We start from the raw sequence: 20,928 nt of genomic DNA, 5'->3' as shown, positions 1-20,928 counted from the left end.
GTTATTACCCTGCCTCCCAGGAGGCTAAGCCACTGCATGGATCTTGGCTGTTTTCAACCTATCAGGTTGGTAACACTGCTCTAATCAGAAAGAGAATTAAGCTGCTGGATTTGTGCCTGTATATAGCTTTTCATTCACAAAGAGATTAGAAATGAAGGCACAGTCACAAAAATTCAGCTTCCCTCACTCTTAAAAATACATATTACAAAATTAAAAAACACCATCACAATTACTTAAAAGGAAACACAAGTAGACTAAAATCTCAACCTCTTAATTCTGTTGCAATTATTACCCATACGTTTATGTTTAGAGATTTTGAGAAACATTACCTACTTGCCAAATTAAATGTCACATCCTTTGAACTAACACAATTCTATTACAATTCTATTACAATTCTATTACACATGCATTTCTGGACCCTGAGTATGAAATGGACTACATGCCTAAAGAGGGAAATTATGAACATCATTCTTGGTTTTCCTCTGAAAACTATATAGACTTTAAGACGCAGACTACAAGAATGAGTGAGTGATCTCAACTAATGGGTGAGGGCAAAATTGGCTTTGCATGTGTGGACAATCAAAGAATTACACACAAGACACATCAAGAATTAAATGCTGCTGGTGTGGATCCATTAAGAAGGAAGAAGAGAACTACAGGTTTCTTCGGGGCAGATCAGTACTGTCCAAGAGTAGTGATGTTCAACATCTTTTTTTCTTAAACACTCCTTGAAGTCAACATCAGAAAACAGGTTGCTCAAAAGCAGAGCTAAATAAAATCAAATAACCCTATCCATCTCTACTTTTCCACAGCTGTGCTGTTTCTGTGCTTAGAAACAGAATGGAAAAGCCTACACAATGCAGCAGCAAAAATCCACAAAAGCTTTAGATCCAACAGTAGTAAGTTATTCTTAATACAAAGCTGCTCTTGATCTAATATGCAGTCAAGGATTAGTAAGCACATGTAAGCTTTTGAGTTTTTTTTGGTTTTTTTTTTGAATTTTATTAAGTAACAGTACACTATTTTGGCCAGGCATCGTGTGTTTATGCTCTGACTGCTTTCATCTGCTTTTGGTCTTTTTAATGACTTTCTTAGTAAAGCACCGAATAAAAAATTCTTCTTTCCCATAAATTATCTAAATTTATGTGACAGGTTTAAGAACACCAGAAATCACACACTGAGAAACCACAAATCACAGATCACAACATGGTGGTTGTTTCTAGACCAGCCAGGATGAAGAACAAGGCAGCTGAGGTAATAGGAAGAGTGTTTTAATTAAATGAAATTAAATTCCCCCTCCCCAACCTCCCCCCTCAACTTACTAGCAATGCTAGATCTGCATGGAGATCTGAAACAACCAAAAAAAATTGCTCAGGCCACTCACCAAAGAGCAGGTAGCTTGGCAAACACTTGGTGTTGGGTGAGCTGCAGAAAGTTTTGAGAGAAGACAAAGATACAAATTTCAACTACTAATAACTAACCATTTATGCTTGTTTGTAGTTACAAAAATTCAGATTGACACCAAAACCTTCATTATTTTAGTTTAGCATGAAACTGTCTTCAAAAATGTAACTCAGCAGTCCCACACCTGGACTGCAAGTGCTAATACTTAAATGCATTAGGAATAGTTGCACCGAGTACTGTCGACATGTTGTTTTTGTTCCTGTTTGAAGGCTGGAGACTTCCTCTCCAATTTTGCTTGAACAATATAATCCCATCCTACCTTTTCTACTGATCTTATAGAAACAAAGAAAAACGGTCATTAAACATGTATAAACAAAACATGCTTTACCAATCATTTTGTATTTTTCTAACATGTTTTGTTTGTTTGTTTGTCCTATTTGCAAAGTCAAGGTGGCAGCAGAATTAATGTCTTGAGCTCCATGAACTGAAAACCATTCAGAAACTCCTGCTGACTCAATCTTATTTCATAATTTATTCAAATTAACATAGAACTTCTCTTAAACTAAAGTTTATAGTGTTTTTAAATACTCTTATAGCCAGCTTTTTTTTTTTTTTTCATGTATCCACACAAGGGGAACTCCTGTGCGACTGAAGGAAAGGACAAAAAGACTCCATTCTTTTTCAGTTCTCACCCTTGTCATTTCTTAAATTATATCCTATGCTATATGTCTCAGGATTTATATCTAAACAGGATCCACAAATTATATTCTGCACAGCAAGTAAGCAGCAATGCCCTCCCCAGTCAAGCTAAAACCAGAACAAATTGAAGTAAAATAAAAAGCAGGCCTCTGGAAGAAGGCAAAGGCTCTGCAGTGGAATTTTGTGATTCACTTTTTTAACCACTACTCTGAAATGTGTACTCTTGTCCAAATGTGAATGGTGTGACTTGTGGTACTTAAAACAGACTTATGGTAATAGGGGTCTTTATAAAATTCCCTATAAAATTCTCTACTTATATTCGTATGTCAAAAGAGGGACAGTTTTTTCTACTGCTTAATTTCTGGAGGAGTGCAACATGGAGGACACAACCAAGACAGAGCCAATCAGTTCTGTACTGTAAAATGCCTTGGTATATACCTTGCAAATATCAACTTTTTAATTCCAGGGATACCTCTAGATATCCATAGATTCTCCTTCCTGTGTCTCATATTACCTGGCCAAAGAAGGATCACCAAAGCGTTAAATACAAAACAGGGAGAGAGTACTTGTAGAGTTTTCCCCTTTTTGTATATTCAGAATGATTCTATTAATTCCAAGGAGACATGACATCATACAACAAGAGTAAATGTGGTAAAATACATGCCCTTTATTTATTATATTTTTTTAAACAAAAGACTTTTAATTAAGGGAAAGAGACACAGTAAGCAACATGGAGCTGGGATGTACCAAACAGGCTGTGAGTTCCAAGTGGTTTCTTCTGCCTATCATTTTAAAAACAGCACCACTTTATCTCTTGGTTAAGGAATGCCACAGCTTAAGTGTACTAAACAGTACATTATTTGCTGCATTATTATCCAAAACATAAGGTCATAATATCCACCTACCATGTCAAAAGCCTACTTGCTTCACTGTTACTGTGTCCCTTTTCTAAAATTCTTTTAGAAAGATTTAGAGATGATAAAAAAAACAACCACATCTCAATGTTGCACCACTATGAATGACAATTTATGTCTTTCATTACAGTTAAGCTTTTCTAAAAGTATTTCAGTTCTGTATTTCACATACTCTGAGAAATGTTTTCAGATAATGATCTACTGCACACATGGTTGCTTCTAGTTTACATAAACAAATTATATATTTGTGAGTGCTGAAGTAACTGTGGCAGATGTAAGCCCACTAATTATGATGTATTCAGTGTATATCAGAATGTATGCATCTAAAACAGATTACTAGCTAGTTAATTTCACCAGCCATAAGCAGATATTTTACATAGTTTATCCTTTCTCCTGGCATACTACTGGCAAAAGCCTCTCATGGATGAGAAGAAATAACTTCCTCCTACAACAGTGAGCTTTGCTTAACAGTTCAGCTGAACAGAACTAATACAATTAGTTAGCATTCAAGTTACACTGATTGTCGCTAATGACAAGTGGCCTTGCTAGAAACAAAAGCAGAAGCTTTAACATTAAATGAATGAGGACCTGTATCACAGGAACTCAACATCACTTTTCAAAGATATTCATCTGTCTTGAAAATCTCTCTGGTTTCTGTCTGTAGCACTTGGAAAATAAAGGGTTATAGTGAAAGTTCATATTAAATAAATAACAAACCTCTTGCTCATTCTACTGTCACTAATTGCATGCAATGATATTAATGACCCAGTAATTGCTATACGAGTAGCACTGAAGTGGAAAACATCATTCTGAGGCAGAGTTCATCTCTAGGTGGTAGGACTTCACTACTGACTGAGTTAATGCCGAGTGACAGTTCAGAATATAACACTGTAGATGAGAAAATGTGCCAGTCTGTTGGTTATAACAGTTTAGATGGACATGACATTATTTGCTTTGACCACAGAGAGTCCAGGAGTAACCCCAATAAACTGCCACAGTCAGAGTTTGCCCTATAGATGAACCTCATTCCTTTCAGGGGAGATGCTCTGTACTATAACAATCTAGAGCAATTTTCCACATGTTTGCCTCAATAAAAGAATACCTTCATCTCCTGCTTTTACATCAAGCACAACAAAAGTGTGCTTTATTGCAAAACACAAAAGCTATTTACATCATTTAACTATCCTTCAGCAACACAGAGTTTGGCACCTTAGTTCTAAGATCAGTTATGATGCTATTGGATGACTATGCACTTGCCAAAGATAATCAGAAGTTAAGCACTGTTTTGATTGCTGCATGCTTATGTTTGTGTTTAGAACTTTAAAATGCCCACAGACTAAAAACTTAATGAGGAAACATTGCTAAAAGAAAGCAATCTGAATTTCCAAGGTGTTACAGGACCTTTAGTCCTACTACTTGACATAAGAAATTAAGGGATTCAACTTCTTTGGAAGTTATCACATAAGCCTATCTTGGTTCATCTGAAGAAACTCAAATGGGATGGGTATGTTAATCCTCCAGCATTTAGAATATTGAAAAGTCGTAACTAGACGGGAGAATGGATACTTTTACTTCTAATAATGGTGTTCATAGAGATTTTAATATTTCAGAACTATTGTAATAGGATAACATTATAAAGCAGGGATATTTGTTTGACAACACAAATTATTTAATAGTATCATGATTCTGCTACGAAACCTGCTATGGCAGACTCTGGAACGCAGGTGCAATCAGAATTGCAGCGCAGGCTGAGGCAACTGCCTGGAAAGCATCTTTGCAGAAAAGGCTGTGGGGGTCCTGGTGGACCCCAAGTTGACCACAAGCCAGCGATGGGCCTTTGCAGCAAAGAAGGCTAACAGGCCCCTTGGGCTTCATTAGGCAGAGTGCTGTCAGCAGGTTGAGGGAGGTGATCCCTCTCCACTACTCAGCACTGGTGAGACACATCTGGAGAGCTGTGTCCAGGTCTGGGCTCCCCACTGTGAAAGAGATTGGACATACCAGAGCAAACCCAGCAAATGCCCATGAAGATGATGAAGTCTCCGTACTTGGAGAAACTCAAAACCTGGCTGGACATGGTCCTGGATAGTTAACCCGCTGTAGCCGATCCTGTTTGAGCATGGGACTAGGCCAGCTCCAGAGGTGCAATACAAATGGCTGAGTAACCTTCCTGTGACTCTGTGAACAGTTACACTATTGTGGTCTAATATATTTATGTGCTAATGTGTAATACTCAAAGAACAATTCCTTCTCAGCTTCCCTGGCAGGGTTTGGATTCAGAGTTGTTTCTCTCACAGAAGCTCTCTGAGCATATGAGAAGAAGTCTGCTGTTGCAGTTTAGTTATTTTTGCTGTCTTCATCTACAGAATAAAAAAATCAACAAATCATGCTAACAAAGGCCTGAACATGCTTTTTAAAAACAGCCTTATCAGCTTAGTAGGAACTCTTCTCTGAGAACTACTATAACTACCTTAAGCCTAATCCTGCATTTACTCACAAAAATATTTCTGTGATTTCCTTGGAACTGCAAAAAAGCAACTGGAATATTGCCATTAGGGCTTAGTCTTATAGTTAGATTTATCAGAAAAAAATTGTGAAATATTCTTCCTCCAAAGTTTCCAGGATTGACTAAAATCAGGAAATAACGTATAAACTGACATTTAACCCTGTTTTCCAGACATTTCAATCCTGTGCTTTAGCTAACTAATGCAGTTCTTAGACAAAAGTACATTTCCCACCAATTCAACTATGTAAAGACTTTAATGTGAAAAACAATTTCAAATATTCAAAAACAGTTTCATTAAAGCTTTTATAAATGCTTATACGGTTCTTGGTCTTTTATTTCAGGAATTAAAATGCTATATAGCAGATATAAGCAACTGCATAAAATAAAGACCAGTCATCACACTTTGACAGGTATATGCTCATCATCAAACTTATGTACAAAATGAAAGTTAAATGTGTTTCAACGTGCTGGTGTCATTCTAAGTTTTAGTTCAGACTACTTTCCTCATATAGTGTAATGCATCTCCCCAGTATAAACCTCCTCTATTTAAAGTTACTCATAACCCATGTATAAAGCATAAAAAGTACTTGCTCAACCCAACCTTCTGCACGTAGTCCTATTAAAAATGTGTATATGTAAATGCAGGAATATATACAACTTGCAGAAGATCAAGACAAACTGTTTTTTGCGAAGTATTTGATATGTGTAATACATACATATATAAAAAGACTTTTAAGTGAGAATACTGTATTCTCCTTTGTGAATGTACTGTATTTTCAGTATGTATAAATTAAGAACTAATAAAAATAACAAAGTGAGAGAAGTGACTAAAAATATTAAACAGTCTCCTATGAAATTTTAAATCCTGTTTAATTCCTGAGCATTTCCTAAATAATTCTAAGTGAACAATTAGACTTCATTTTCACCTGATTCCGTATCTATTTGGAATATGTGGGGAGTGTGAGGGAGGGTAAATGTGTTTTTTTTCACAAGATGCCATCAATTAACAATCTGAGCATTCCTATCTTTCATTTCCTTCCCTTAGGAATTGAGAAATAATAACAGATTTCCTGCTGAACTATCTCTGTCTGCTTTAAAGGAGATAAACGGTCAGTATTGCCTAGGTAATGGCACTGAATATGAACAAAGTCCATCAATCTAAAGTAGCCTTACAAGACCTGTGTGGTCTGGGACAAAACCCCAAAGGACGATGACTCCATTAATCCTGTAGGTCTTAGACTCTGTTAGAAATCTGAAGCTGCACAGACACTGATTTTTTTTTCTCCAATAATATTATTTGTATGAGCAGTATTTATATTTAATTCAACAAGAGCTAAGTGGTATTGCTGATATATCCCTTAAAAGACTCTCAGCAATGTCAAAGATTGACCTATGGGTATCATTTTACACTAAGAAGAAATCGTTTAATTTTCTGAAGGAGGAGGAGGAGAAAGGAAAGAAAAAAATAGGATCTTTGTGCAAGAGGAATCAGGGTGGCTATTATCACATAGGCTTTCATTAACACCACCAAAAAATAAATAACACTAGATTGCTGAGCTGTGCAGTCTTTATTAAAAAGCATCAATAATATCTATGTTGCAAAGAAATGGCACTGAAATTTTGATACAGTTTTCTCCTGGTTTTGGCTAGTTCAGAATTAACCTCAAAACAAAGAAAAATCTACTTTTCTTTTGGGTGCTCTTGCTAGGTGTTTGCAGGGTACTGCAGACTGAATCCTGTGTCAAAGATGTGTCAGAATGTCCAGCCAGGCAGATTAGCTAGTGTTTGGTCAGAATACTAAAATAGCATTTTAATGTAAATCTATTTGGCCAAGCAAAGAAATTTATTCTTCCCAATTGGGCTGTATTTCAGGGCACAATCTATATTGTCCTTTAATGTGTTCTTCCTCAGACAGTTATTGCCCTTTAATTGTAGCAGGATGACAAAGTGAAAACATAAAAGCCTTGGGATTTTTTTTTTAAACCCAGCTAATGCTAAAGTTTCAGAACAACTGTTTCCATTTTAAAAGCCACCAGACTATTACTAGCATTTATCTAAAATGCAGCACTGCTAGCCAGTATAACCCTTAAATCAGACAGAGATTAAATACATACATTTTTTAATTTAAGCCAGAGGCCAAGTATGTATGTGGGTCACTTGAAAAAAGTTGACAAAAAACGTTTAAGGAAAGCTGCATATTGCATTTTGCCAATGTCAAAGCCAATGAGCATCATTAGGCAAGCTTGCTTAGCTAATGAGGTCACAGGCAGAGAAAGCACTTTAGAGGAACCTTTTCCAGGACCATTCTGCAGCCCCTCCCCAAGTCCGAAGTATTTTTCACTTACAAAAAAAAAAAAAAAAAAAAAGCAAAAAACCACACACCCACAAAACAAAACAAAAAACATAAAAATATTATTTACACATTTCAAGCACGTAAAATTTCATCGTAGGTGACGTATTCTTTTACATTGATGATGTCTGTGTATAAGCCTCCTTTTTATGCAAAAGAAGAGATGAAGCGAGCAGAGTATGGATTTACTTAGCCAAACTATCTCAGGAGTGTGATGGTGGTTTGAAAACTAGCAGCACTGCTCCCTTCCCTCTGGCACGGTAGCTTCCTACTGGCTTCCCTTAGGCGCTCCTTCAGTGCAAACTCAATGTACTCCAGCACTCTCTATGCCCTGTGACTAAAGGCCAAGTTTGCTGGGAAGGGTTCAGGACAACTCCCATTCACCAAAAGTAAACATTTTTAGCATAGTATATATGCCTATACTATACTACGACGTCTCCCTCCTGTACAAGAAATGCTGCATCTGAGAGAGATACTGAAGCTACAGAAGCTACAAGATACATGATAACCCAAGCACTTGCAGATCTTTCTCTTACAGTCAAGGAGATTCCCATTCATTCTAAGCCATCCACAACAGCAGAAAATTATACTTCATTCCCAAAGCACGCAAAGACATAAAAGGACTTTTTGATGCAAACATTAGAGTTGCAAATTTACACACCCTTCTTCTGCTTAACTTTGCCCTTCACACAGGTATTTATGTTGTTGGGCATGATGTATCTTCATGCATTTGATTAAGGATTTCCTTAGAGACTTATGATATGTTAGCTAAATGGTTGCATATTTTAGGGTAATCTAACCTTAATATGTCTGTGATCTCAAGTACATTTGACCTTCCCCAGTTCTGCTGAAAAGAAATCAGGTAGCTATAGGAAATGAATCTATTAGTTTACGAGGAACCAAAAATTGATGATGGCAAAGAACAGAAAAGCAAGGACATTGTTACATCGTTTATTCACTTTCATGACACCATTCAGTATCATCTTTCCAAGTACTGCCCTTCACAGAATTGAATCCTGATACTTGTACATTGAGGAATATCTTGTGCTGCTGTTGTTCCAAAAAATGGATTAGATTTAGATTATTGTTGGATTATAGTACCATTAAATATGAAAGGGGGTATATCAGAAATTCCTCAACATTTCTACTTTAAAAAAAAAAAAAAAAGTGAATTAAGGAATGGGAAAAGTTATGTTTTTATCTGCTTATAGCCAGGGAAGGAATGAATAGAAAAGATCTGCTGTATCTATCATGAATACATCTGAATGATATAAAAATTATGGCTTGAAGAATTCATGTACAACCACATTTCCTAAAGGTACACAGGGCTCAGGAAGCTTCTTCATCCTGTGTTATTAACTCCTCTGCTTTGTTACTCAAAGGCTCCTAAAATGACTAACCCCCCAATCTGAATAAAGATTTTACTGTTTAATACAGCTCCACAAACCACATATTATTACCTTAGAAAAACATATGATGTTTTCAAATAATGGCAAGACAATAAGGGTACATGACGATACAGAAAACATGTTAAGGGCTGACAGCAACCTGTCTGAATAAGCAGCACAAGCTTAGTCTGTAGATCCAGCCACAGACAGCACTGCAGAAATGCTGGGCTCAGTGAACTCTTGTCTCAGGTTGTTTGATGCCCCTTACTCAAGGGAATATATCGCAAATTTAAAATATCTCAAATTTAAAAGCTGACATATAAAGTACATGGGTACATTCACTTCAAAGCACACACACACGACACTAAAAACACCACCACCACCAAAAAAACCATACACATTTCCCAAGCAAACTGAAAGGAAAGAAAGAAAAAAGGAGCAATGTTTGCGTGTCTGAGACAGTGGGAGAGAGACCCAGTATACTCATTCAGGCCTCAGCACACCTGTTAAATTACAGGCCTAGGAACAGGGATTTATGCAAATGACTTATGGTCCAATTTGCGTACATGATTAAGATGTATTGTATTACTTTCAAAAATGACAGTAAACATCCTGACTACCAGAACTTATGTCTGACAAGGCTGCATGATGTCTTATGCTTTTGAACACAAACTGTTAAAATGCTATCTAGCTCCAGTGTCTCCAGTGTCTGTAAAATGGTGTCCTAGCTGAGCCTTGGCCTAGTTTCCTGCCCCTCTTGGTGTTTCTGAGGCCAGCATCACTGACTGCATTGTCTTCTTCATGAATGACACAAAAACGAGCGTTTTAGCTTCAGGATGGCCGGGTTATCAGGGTGGTTTTTTTTGTCCAGCCTATTAAAATATATAAGTACCCTGCTGCAGCTGGGTTAATACGCTAGCAATACAGTGATAAATCAGCCATTTATTTATGCAAGAACGAGCATGGAAAGTAATATCCGTGCACTCCAGTACTACTGCAAGGCCAGTGTCATTTTTGAGGCATTAGGCTGAAGGCTGAGCAAGTTCTATCAATGAAACTACCCTGTAATCTTCCAGGAAATGCAACATCTGTTATGTCTTATTGTTGTAATGAAATAATTATACAAAACTAATTAAAATGAGCCGGACTTAAAAATTCTCCAGGTAAATCCATGACGTGGATACGACAGAACTGACAGCGTATCAGTAAGCTCTATTTGTGCCCATGTTTTTCAAGTAATAGTAGTAACAATGCCATTTGCTCCATTATAGCTGCTCTGCTGTTGATTTTTTTTTTAAGCAGCACTAAATAATGAATGTATGTCATCATTAAAGCCAACTATTTGAGCATGGTTGTTTTTATGTCCCACATCCTCCTTGTTGTTACAGACAACTATCTCAGCATCTAATCTTGCAGCTTTCACCCCAGTAAATCTCACCGTATTTCAGTGGGAACTCTGACAAAGTTAAATGTTCTGTGAGTGGGATCAGGTTTTTATATACTCACTGACTGAAGTGAGAAAGTACTTGTACTAAGTGATGCTTTTGTCAAACTTTAAAAACAATAAATAGTGTTTTATATCTTCTCAGACTGTTATTTAGAAAAATATGTCATTTCTATATATATTTATTACTGCTAATTCTTACTTAATTTCCGTGATATACAATCTGTTTTATACATAATGATACAGTGTGTACCGTTATGGTTATAACTGGGTAGTGATCATTAATTCATATTAAATGTAATTTCTGTTCCCATTTTAAAAGCACTTGCTTAGAGAACATGTAAAATTAGCAATATTTTAAACTAAGAAATTAAGAAATATTTACTGTGGCAGACATTACATAGTTACCAGGCCCTTTGAACAATGTAATTTCAAGGAGATGGGAGAAATAAGACACACCAGTATGTAACTTCATTGCAACTGCAGATAAACCAATGCATAGACTTTGTCTAGCTCCTACTAAAAGGTGATCATTGCTCAAGACTTCAGAAATCCCCATGGGGCTACATGAGATCTGCAGGCCACAGTATTAAAATGACAAAACCTAAACTAATGCAAATTGTTGTTGCACTGCTGAAATCTCAGCTTATGCTAACCCCTGATGTACATCATTAACTTTACAAATCATAAGTAATTTGAATCACGAAACTCAGGTTACCTCCAGATTAGCTTTCAGGTACAGATTCCTGACCAGCCTGAAGCTCACAGAGCTTAAATTGCTGGACACAGGCCCTGTGTCATGCACATCCATTCAACAAGTCCAAGACCGTGAAAAACTCAAGATCATGCTGCATCTGGGATTTGCCCAAGAACATGTTTCCTGAAAGAACCCCTGGATCACTTGGAACAAAGGCCAACCAACAGGTTACCTCAGCTGGACCACTCTAGCCCTACTCCTGGCGTTAAGGGTACCCATGGGCAAGGCCAACAGCATGGTGCATTAGCAGAGCTGCAAGCAGGAAACACACCATGCTTTAGCTGTGCACAGCCTTTCAATATGAATATAGAACAAAAAATCGTGCACAAAAGGAAAAGCTCCGTGCAGGCACAGTAGTACAATGTATTTTGGTGTACATGAATCAAGGAAAAAAGATACAAAGGCCCTACAGAAATCAGCAATAATGTCAAAAATGTGCTGTTGAGAAAAGATTGTTGGAGGAAAAAGAAATACAAACCCATTCAGAGTCTTCTTGGTTTGCTTATCATGTATGACACAAAATACAAAGAAACAAACAACTATATTTAAAAGAATGAATAACTGTTATTTTGAACTTACATATGACGTAATAATCTTTGTTCTTCTGAAATTCCAGGCCCCAGAGATTAGGGCTGAACTCTTGAAACTTGATGGTAAACTTAACATCTTGATCTGGCTTGGCACAGTTGAGTAGAGGTGTATTGTCCTTTCTAATTGCACAGCTATCTGCTTGGTCTTTATCAACCATGTAGACCTTATAATATTCATACTGGCCAACAGTTTTAGAGTCCACCTTTGGGCATATAATATCCAGTTTGTCTCCTATCTGTGGATATAGTACCAATCCTTGTCCAGGAAGGAATCTAAAAAGAAAGAAAGAAAAAAAAAAAAGGTAAATGTGAAACACTTGATAAATCTCATTCAGAAAAGTAGCAATTGCAATGGACAGAAAGGAAAAAACACAAGGTTTCCAAAACCAAAATGACAGAGTGAACAAACCAGATCTTAATAGTTTAGGCCTGACTCAATTTAATATCAACAAGATGTTTATTTAGATCTTGGAAATTACAGATGGATTGAGTTTTATAGTCTTCATCCCAGTTTTGGGAACTCTGGAACGTTTTATGTCTTTGGCAGGAACTGCGGTTTGTTCCACATTTGGCCATTCACAGGAGCCAGTGCAACGTATGAGGGGCTACAATCCTGTTTTTACATGTTGGTAACATTTCTACTATTCTTGCACATATTTTGCTAATTTTGGACATGGGAGAATGACAAGAATGATTGTTCATTTGGAGCAGCCATGTGGGAAAGGAAACAACTTAGACTTTCAGACTTAACAACATATTGCGACGTTGATTAATGTTACTAGTATAGCACAAAGGAACATCAGTCACTCGTCAGGATGATGCTTACAGACCTAGGATCAACTGGAGATCTACTCAACCCAAGGACTGCACATGCTTCTGATAAAACACTCTTCCAAGACACGATGATTACCACACCACAGTGATTTCTTTGTAAACTCCAATATTACATCGTTATTTTATCTTTTTTTTTTTTTTTTTTTTTTCCCTGGTGCTACAAATGAAACACAGGTGTGCTTTTGTCTTTGTATAGATGGAGATAGATGAAGACTTCTTAGACTGGCAGTGAGCTTTAGTGTTTGGGGTCAGACTTCATCTTATTGTATCATTCCCGTTGGTATTACCAGTCAAACATCAGCACCTCTTCATGAAAGGAAAATATAAATAATTACTTAGAGCATTGATTTATCCACAAAATGAGGAGCCTTATTCTTACAAGGACAAAAGCTACAGCAGGTTTGTTTGTTTGTTTCCATTCTCCTTAAGATATATTTGTTTCATTTAAGGCTAAGAGTGCAGTTTTAGAACTACAGCCAACGACACAATGTCGTCTAATGCACCGACCTAAAAGCTCGACTTTCTTTCCTCTTTCTCCTGCCTGCCAGCCTTTTCGAAAGAGCTTCTTTAATGGAGAATCAGCCTGAAAAACTGACTGAAACAATTGCTGCCTAATGAACACCCTTCTGCAAGCGCTAGTGCTAAACAGCACATGTAGTAAATCTAGCTTATTCACAGGCAGCCTTCCTGGAAGCTTATTAGAATATTAAGGCCCAGGAACAAAGATGAAGGCGTAGATCACCCCCGGCCTTTTCCTTTGCTAAAGGAGCCCACCAGCCAGGAGCAGAACTGGATGAGAACTTAAGGAATTGGGAAAAAAAAAGGAAGATGTGATGCCCCAAATTTTGAATCCATCATTTGCAACTGCTCCTGCACAATGCAAGTTTATGATCTGTGCTAATTGAGTGGGATTATTTTCACTCACAAAGCCTGTGTAAGAATTATATTTGTTGTGAAGCAGCACGTAGCAGGACAAAGACATGTAATTACAGATTTAGGGAAAAAGAACAATGAAATGTTGTGGCAAGAAAAGCGACTGTTGATGCATAAATCACTGCGCTCCTTTGTGTCACGCAGTGTAATTTCTAGACTATAGAAACTAGGCTTGGCCACGGCTGTGCAAATAGAGGTGCACTGGAGACGGGGCGAAGCTGCGCCTCCTCCTCCAGTTCTCAGACACGCCATAGGAATGCAGTGACTACCGCGTCCATGAAGCCAGAACGGTAATCCAAGTGCAAAGGTGGAAATACATACTCTTTGGAGCTGCCAGCCTCGTGAGAAGCTACCAAGGGAGTGGCCAGCCCTGCAAGAGCGCATAGGAAATGCAGAAAGAAATACCGCAGCCGGCATATGTTTCCAAGAGAACAGCACGGATCCTGACTCAGCCCCTCCTCTGGGAAAAATTCTGACCAGACAAACGCAAAGGCAAAGTGACAGCATCTCTGGGCCAACCCAGGTCACTTGCAACTAACTGTATCGTCTTGTCTGGCCATAGCCCCAGCCTGCATTGCTTCTGTGCAGCAGCGCTGTATCAGGAGATGAACGTTACTCGTGTCCCAGGACAAAGGCCATGATCCTGCTGCTGCAGCTCTTCTTCACATCATGGGAATGTGTAAGAAGACACAGGACTTCCCTCAGGAGAGGATCTTTGTTTTCAAATTTAGATCATTTAGATCAATTTAAGTATGCATGCTTAATAAAACCAAAATTCATAATGTTAGAAACATGCACCTGTTATTATCAATTGTACAACCCTAAAGCTACCTCGAAAAAACGAAAACACTGAATCTAACTTTGGATTTCATGTATACATGTGTGTAATTAAGTAGGAGTGGTATATGTTTCTCCATGCAAATTCTGAGTACAAACAAGACAGGTTCAGGGACAGCCGGCAACCGATTCTCGGAAACAGTGACGAGACAGAAAGCATATTTGTGTGCCTTGATTAAGCAGCCAGGAATTGCCCCATAAAAAGCAAAGGACAGAACCACCCCCAACAGACAGCTAAAGCACATTTTACAAGAGCTTTAACCCAGGCACTCGTTAGGCTTTATGGCAGGGGAATACTCTTGCTCTGTGTCTGCAGTCTGTACAGTTTGAGCATTAAACTCGGTAAATCTGCTTCCACTTCAGTTTCTGAACTTTTAGGATCTAATGCTGATGGGATTAGGAAAGAAAAAAGGATGAAAGGATTAATCTGAGAACTAGATTGTATTGATTTCTTTTTTCCGTGACCTTTGCAAGAAAGATATTTTTGCAGTTTACTTTCCTTATTTTTTTTACAACTATAAAGCATAAATATGGATGGAGAGAATACAAAAGTTTCAGTTGCACTCATGCATTTCAGTTCAGCCACAATAACTTAGTGACCCAGAACTAGGCAGGATCTTTATTCTCCCATTTGTGTAATATTTCTGCTACTGCATTTTCACAGAGACTTTAAATAAATCACTTGCTGGGCAATAAGTACTTTCTGAAACTATTTAATGTCAAGGAAGGGGATTAAGACTATTGTTTTATGACCTTATTTCTGCAAACTTTAGATCTAAAAAAAAAACAAAACCCACTTGGTAGAGGCTAACAAAAATTTCAGCACAGCTGAATCTTTATTTCTGCAAGTGCTTATGTAGTTTTAAGCATTTTGGGATAGCAACAAAACTTATGAAATGTTTGTAAGAATGCATCTGTAAAAAAGAAGCCAATAACCTGGTTTTAAGCCTGAAGGGAATGTGCCTTTAATTAATTGAAAACTTTTTTTTTTCCCCCAAACAGAAATACAATAAGGATAGATCAAGAGGTTTCAAGAGTCCTGTGCATGATACTGAGGAAGGCTGTGTTACATCAATGGTTGTTTAGGATACTAACCCAGCTCTTTGAGCAGTCGGGGCAGTGACAGGACTGGAGCCACTGCTTTATATAAAAAAGCTGACTTCCTAATTTTACGCTTTTCAGATATAAATGTTCTTTACTGGGAAACTTACGTAACAATATAGGTCCCTGTACCCAAACAGAAACAGGAGAAAAGCTTAGCCAGTTTCCTGACTCGTTTCTTCCAGAACTCCGATAAAGCCAGACAAGGGCATTTGAAGAATTTTACCCATAATTAATAATCACAGTGTTTTCTGTGAGAAAGCACAGAAAGGTACATGAAGTGTAGTACAAGCTGTACGATGAAATGAAACCACTTTAGGATACAGAGGGCATTTTTGCTGGCAGCCCCGAATTGGTGTGTTGTGGGTGACATTTGACATCTGTGCAAAGCCCATGGATGTGAATCCCTCCCACACGTCTAACTAACCATGCAGCTTAGAGCAAGTAACAGCAACATGCAGAGTTCCCAAAGTTTTAATTTTTTTTTTAAACAGTTTTAAATTAGATCAAAAATTCACATCACAGGAATAGAAAAAAGAAAATCTCTTCCCCACTCCCACCAATGTTACAGTAATTTTCAGTACTGCACTTACTCTGAAGTCACACAGTTCCAGGTTTTAATGTACACTAACCTGTCAAAGTCCTAGGGAATTTAAATTTGATTTTGCAATTAATACCTATCTATCTATATACAATTTCAAAGTAATTTCTTAAGAACATAACTTTTGTTTTATAGAAACTTAGCACATTCACACATACTAAATTATAAAGGAGTTTTCCTTAATGATAACCACTCAAACTTACCTAACTGCACAACATTAAATTCACAAAAAAAAAATCAAAGCTTTATATACCAGCAGATTTTTTCATTAAGAATATTCTACTATTCCTAATATTCTACTATTCCACACAGCCATTTCTTAAACTGTAAAAATACCAACAGAAAAAAAAAATCTTAGGGAAATAAATTCTTGAAAAGATTTTATTAATCAACACTGATGTAAAAAACGTGTTGTCACACTCCTACCAACTTGCAAAACTCACTCACTCTCTCTATACATGCACACAAACACTAACCTTTTAACTATACCCTAGTAATTATAAAATAAATGCAATTTTAGAGCATGTTACTACTTGTTGAGAATCTTATATATTTAACTGGGGAAACAGTGCCAAATTTCTGTGCTTTAATACCTTACCCGAACTAATTGGTGTAGGCACTTAGTTTTAAATTAATGTAACAAAAATAACCCTAAAAATGCGAACAATCAAGATGTTTCTTAAAACACAGCCTGAAACCTTCTGTTGGGGAATCCTACCCACTTAACTTTATGAAGTTTAACTACCAGCCTGACTATAAAGTTATTCATTGAAAAAGTTTTATTAAGAAAATGTCATGAATACTAATAACACAGTACGTTAGCCCGTTACTTGCACAAATGCAAACAGAATACAGAACAGCAAGCCACACACAACTCCTTCTTGTTTAAAAAGAATGGTTATTAAATCGTATATGTATTCATCAACTGGCTTTTTAGGAAAAGAAACAATATTTTGAGTATTATTTTGTCCTTGGTAGAAATATTTAAGCAAGGCTAAAGTCCTAATAGCTTGATGCAAAGCTCATAAAAGTTACAGGCAAAGGTCCTACTGATTTCACTGAAGTAGCAGGGGCCTAATCATAGCCTGCTGAATGAGATGAAAATCAGTTTACTGACTCCCAAAGACTTTGAACTGAAAAAAAAAAATAATCCAGAAACATAGACTAAAACTCTCTATAAAAAGATTCCTTTGCTCCTTACAGAGCTTTTACATTAGTTTCTGTCATATTCAATATTACACACAAAGATATGCCATGTGGATATGAGGTATACACACAGCTCTAAACCCCAAATGCTTTTTTCCAAAAGCAGTGATTGTATAGGACTGATCTCACGCCAGTTTAAATGGATTAAGTGAACAGGAATTCAATGAAAACAGGATCAGTAACTGCTATGGAACAGACAGAAAAACAAGCTTCATCAAAAAAGATTAATGTGGAGTCTCTGTCTCAAAATGAGTAAGGAATTTGGTTAAAAAGAAAGGCAGTACTCTTACATGAGCTTTCTGCAAGAAAAATTACCATAGTTTTGACACAGCAAGATGACAGAACTGGCACTATGCACAGACTACCAAATGAAACTTTGAAAACAACAGAGGCTCAGCATTTAATATTATTAACATTCTTTTAAGCGAGTTTTGGAAGCTACTTTTCTTTGCCAGCGTGGTATTATTAAATTATTTTAATACTATAACAGGGTTTTACAAAATATGTTAAACAGGTATCTTTTTGAATTTCAATAAAATTTAAGAAGTTTAATCTGCTAACCTTTATTTATATGTAACATTTTTCCAGGCAGTTAATGAAATTATTCATGTAAGCAATGGGTACTTGCTTTTATAGGAATTGCAGAATGGAAACTAAATGGAATTCTAAGAAATACATAAGCAAATATATTCTCATTCACATCCTTCAGGATCTTTAATGGTAAGCACCACATTATACAAACACAGATCATTAAATGCCATAACAGAGGTTTCTAAAGCTACAGCTCTCATGTTTCTCACTTCCATTGGAAGAGAACAACATCCTCATTGGAGGGCTCGGGCTCTCCTATAATAAAACCTGCAGAAGGCCCATAAATGCATTGAAACAGTCCCCTGAAACCATAACCCATCTCCACCCTTGATTTTGTGGTACCTCCTTGTCCTCCCCCTCTTTCTTACCTTCCCAGAAAGTCATCATCTTTTGGACCGCTGGAGGGAAAAAGCTCACAATGCACTCAAAACAGCAATGGTCAAGGGTTTATTTTGTTTTTTATCACTATGCTGGCCACAAATAGGGCAAAAAGTGCCACCATTTTATATGTCTCAAGTAGCCATGCAAATGAACCCTATTCTTGGTACCTCTTCCTGAGCCTATCCTTACTGAAATCAGTTGTGAAACTTCCTTAAGGCACAGAGCATGCAGTGTGTGGAGGGACACCCTCAGACACCAGGGCTCTTCAAACACATCAAGAAGTGCCCTGTCCAGCCTCCTAGAAAGATGTGTCATGAGTTTCCTTCACCAAACAACTCTTGTGACTAGTGCTGTTGCAGAGATATGTACACTCACTTCTTTCCATTCAGTTGAAGATGGCTGCAAGCCTCAAGCAGCCCTGCATTGAGAGAGCCCCAAACACGTAGCTGCGGCATGATGTTTGGTGAGAACTGTACCCCTTTAACCCTTTGTGTATATGGAAGGAGGTCACCTGGAATCAGATACATCTTGTTGGAAACACTCTCTTCAAAATAAAATCTGGTCCCTTAAAAACTGTCACGAGATTCCAGACCTCGTTCCAGGGAAAATGTGGGTAAGTCAAAGGAGATGTAGCATACCCCTGAGGGGCCACCCCAATCCTGGGCTTGGGCAGAGGCAGCTGACTCCATAGTTCCTGCCCTCAGGGTGACCAGAGGCATGGGACACTGCTCCCACCTTACCCCACTGAGCAGCAGCAGCGCCAGCCTTCAGGCTGCTGGACCACAGCTGCCATAGGGGCTTTGCTGTATGACAGAGTGTCTGTTTCAACTGGGTGCCATTCTTCCTTCCCAGAGATATGTTCACTTTGCTGGAAAGCTGCCCTTCCCTCACTGCTTGGCTCTTGTTCACAAAATAAAGCAGAGAAAAAAAAAAAAAAAAGAGAAAAACACAACCTACCACCCAGTTATATAACTAAAATCTTCAGACCAAGTTGTGCTTTACCCCTCAGCCCTCAACATGAATCCAGGGTGTGAAATGAATGTGCAGTTTTCCTCCCGTAAAAGGAAAGCACATTTTCTTCTGCCTTAAAAATTCCCCTGAGAGCAAACACCTATCTTTTTTTTTCCTTTTTTCTGTAGGATGGGAAACAAGATCTGAGTGTTTTGCACAAGGCAGTGTAGCCTGGCTTAGAATATTTACTGCACGGATAAGGCTCAAAATGCTGAAAATACGTATGATTCTTTTTTTTTTTTTTAAACAAGGATGGCAAAGGATTATTTTCAAAAACCATTTTAGATTTGATATTTGGTTTTTATACATGACCTCCAAATAAAGCATTATTATCAGCAATTAACTTTTTGTTTTATTGTGCAGAAAGCAATTACTGCTTTGCAAGAAGCACACAGAGCACTAGACAATTCTGATCCACTTACTAAATCAATGCTGGTTACCACAAAAGAACCACTAATGTGCTTAGGATGGTCCGCTAACTAAGAAAAAAGGATGGATATGACCAACATTCTATTTTAAGTGTATTGTATTATAATTTCATCAGCATTTACAGAAATATGAACCATCACAACAGGGCTGGACTTATTTAGTTTCAACAATGAGGGAATTACTCCTCCAATCATCACTTGCTATCTCTCACACACAAGCCTGCGAACACACATAAGCACGCTCTCTTTTTTACTGCATTTCAACAGAAACATGCTTTCTACCTAGAGTTTAAAAACTGCAAGTGGCTGCAGTGGAAAGCAGAAGCCAATCTGTATAAATAGCTTATTCTGGGGAATTTCTGAAAGAGAAAACACTCAGTAGGTACATTGTAATTAGTTGCTCTTTCTACTTACCTCTTGACAAATGATGCATGGGGGTCTGGATGAGAGCCCAACTCTTGACCCATGCCACCACTACACACTTCAGTACTTCAGGCAGAACCCCCTAACCTCAGCACTCTTTTAATTTTTTTTTTCCAGAAAGGCAGCATTGGTAATGCACAAAATGAGAACTAGACATGATTAGCAACATAGGAATTATTTCGGAAATGCTTCATATAGCTGTGCCCTAAATATATCTGAGGACAGCTTTCCGCCTTCAATTCATTCCAAATATGTAGCATGTTTCAGGACTGGGTTAAAGGAGAGAACATGGAAACTCACTCTCAGCACTGTTCCCACAATGCTTAAAGATACACATTTACAACATTTGCAAGCCTTTCAAACATAAGACATTCATGTGATCACTATTTTAAATACAAGAGATAGAGAAATACAAGTTTTACCACAAAAAAAAATAACCTTAAAAATAAACATTTTTTTTGGATAGCACTTTACTGCCCCCTTTTGCACTTTAACATTAGAACAGGTTTCAACATGAGTATACTTCTGTGAAA

The 20,928-nt window shown here is 37.5% G+C and overlaps 1 protein-coding gene across 2 annotated transcripts in view; it reads right to left on the bottom strand.

Moving 5' to 3' along the window:
* Positions 1–20,928, bottom strand: part of EFNB2 (ephrin B2) — a 44,831-nt gene that overhangs the window by 10,462 nt on the left and 13,441 nt on the right. Inside the window, exons 1-2 of one of the 2 annotated variants that reach the window (XM_013099976.5) lie at positions 20,387–20,503; positions 12,039–12,322 (exon numbers count right to left, since the gene is read on the bottom strand). In XM_013099976.5, the coding sequence (XP_012955430.1) occupies positions 12,039–12,322; positions 20,387–20,439 (337 nt within the window). In that variant the 5' untranslated portion in view covers positions 20,440–20,503. Of the gene's footprint in view, positions 1–12,038; positions 12,323–20,386; positions 20,504–20,928 lie in introns of those variants that run through there. The other variant, XM_038173414.2, reaches the window with a different exon arrangement.

The sequence above is a fragment of the Anas platyrhynchos genome, chromosome 1 (genome assembly GCF_047663525.1).
Source record: "Anas platyrhynchos isolate ZD024472 breed Pekin duck chromosome 1, IASCAAS_PekinDuck_T2T, whole genome shotgun sequence".
Taxonomy (NCBI): Eukaryota; Metazoa; Chordata; class Aves; order Anseriformes; family Anatidae; genus Anas; species Anas platyrhynchos.
Note: the sequence above shows the minus strand (reverse complement) of the source record. Positions and strands in the feature narration are given on the sequence as shown.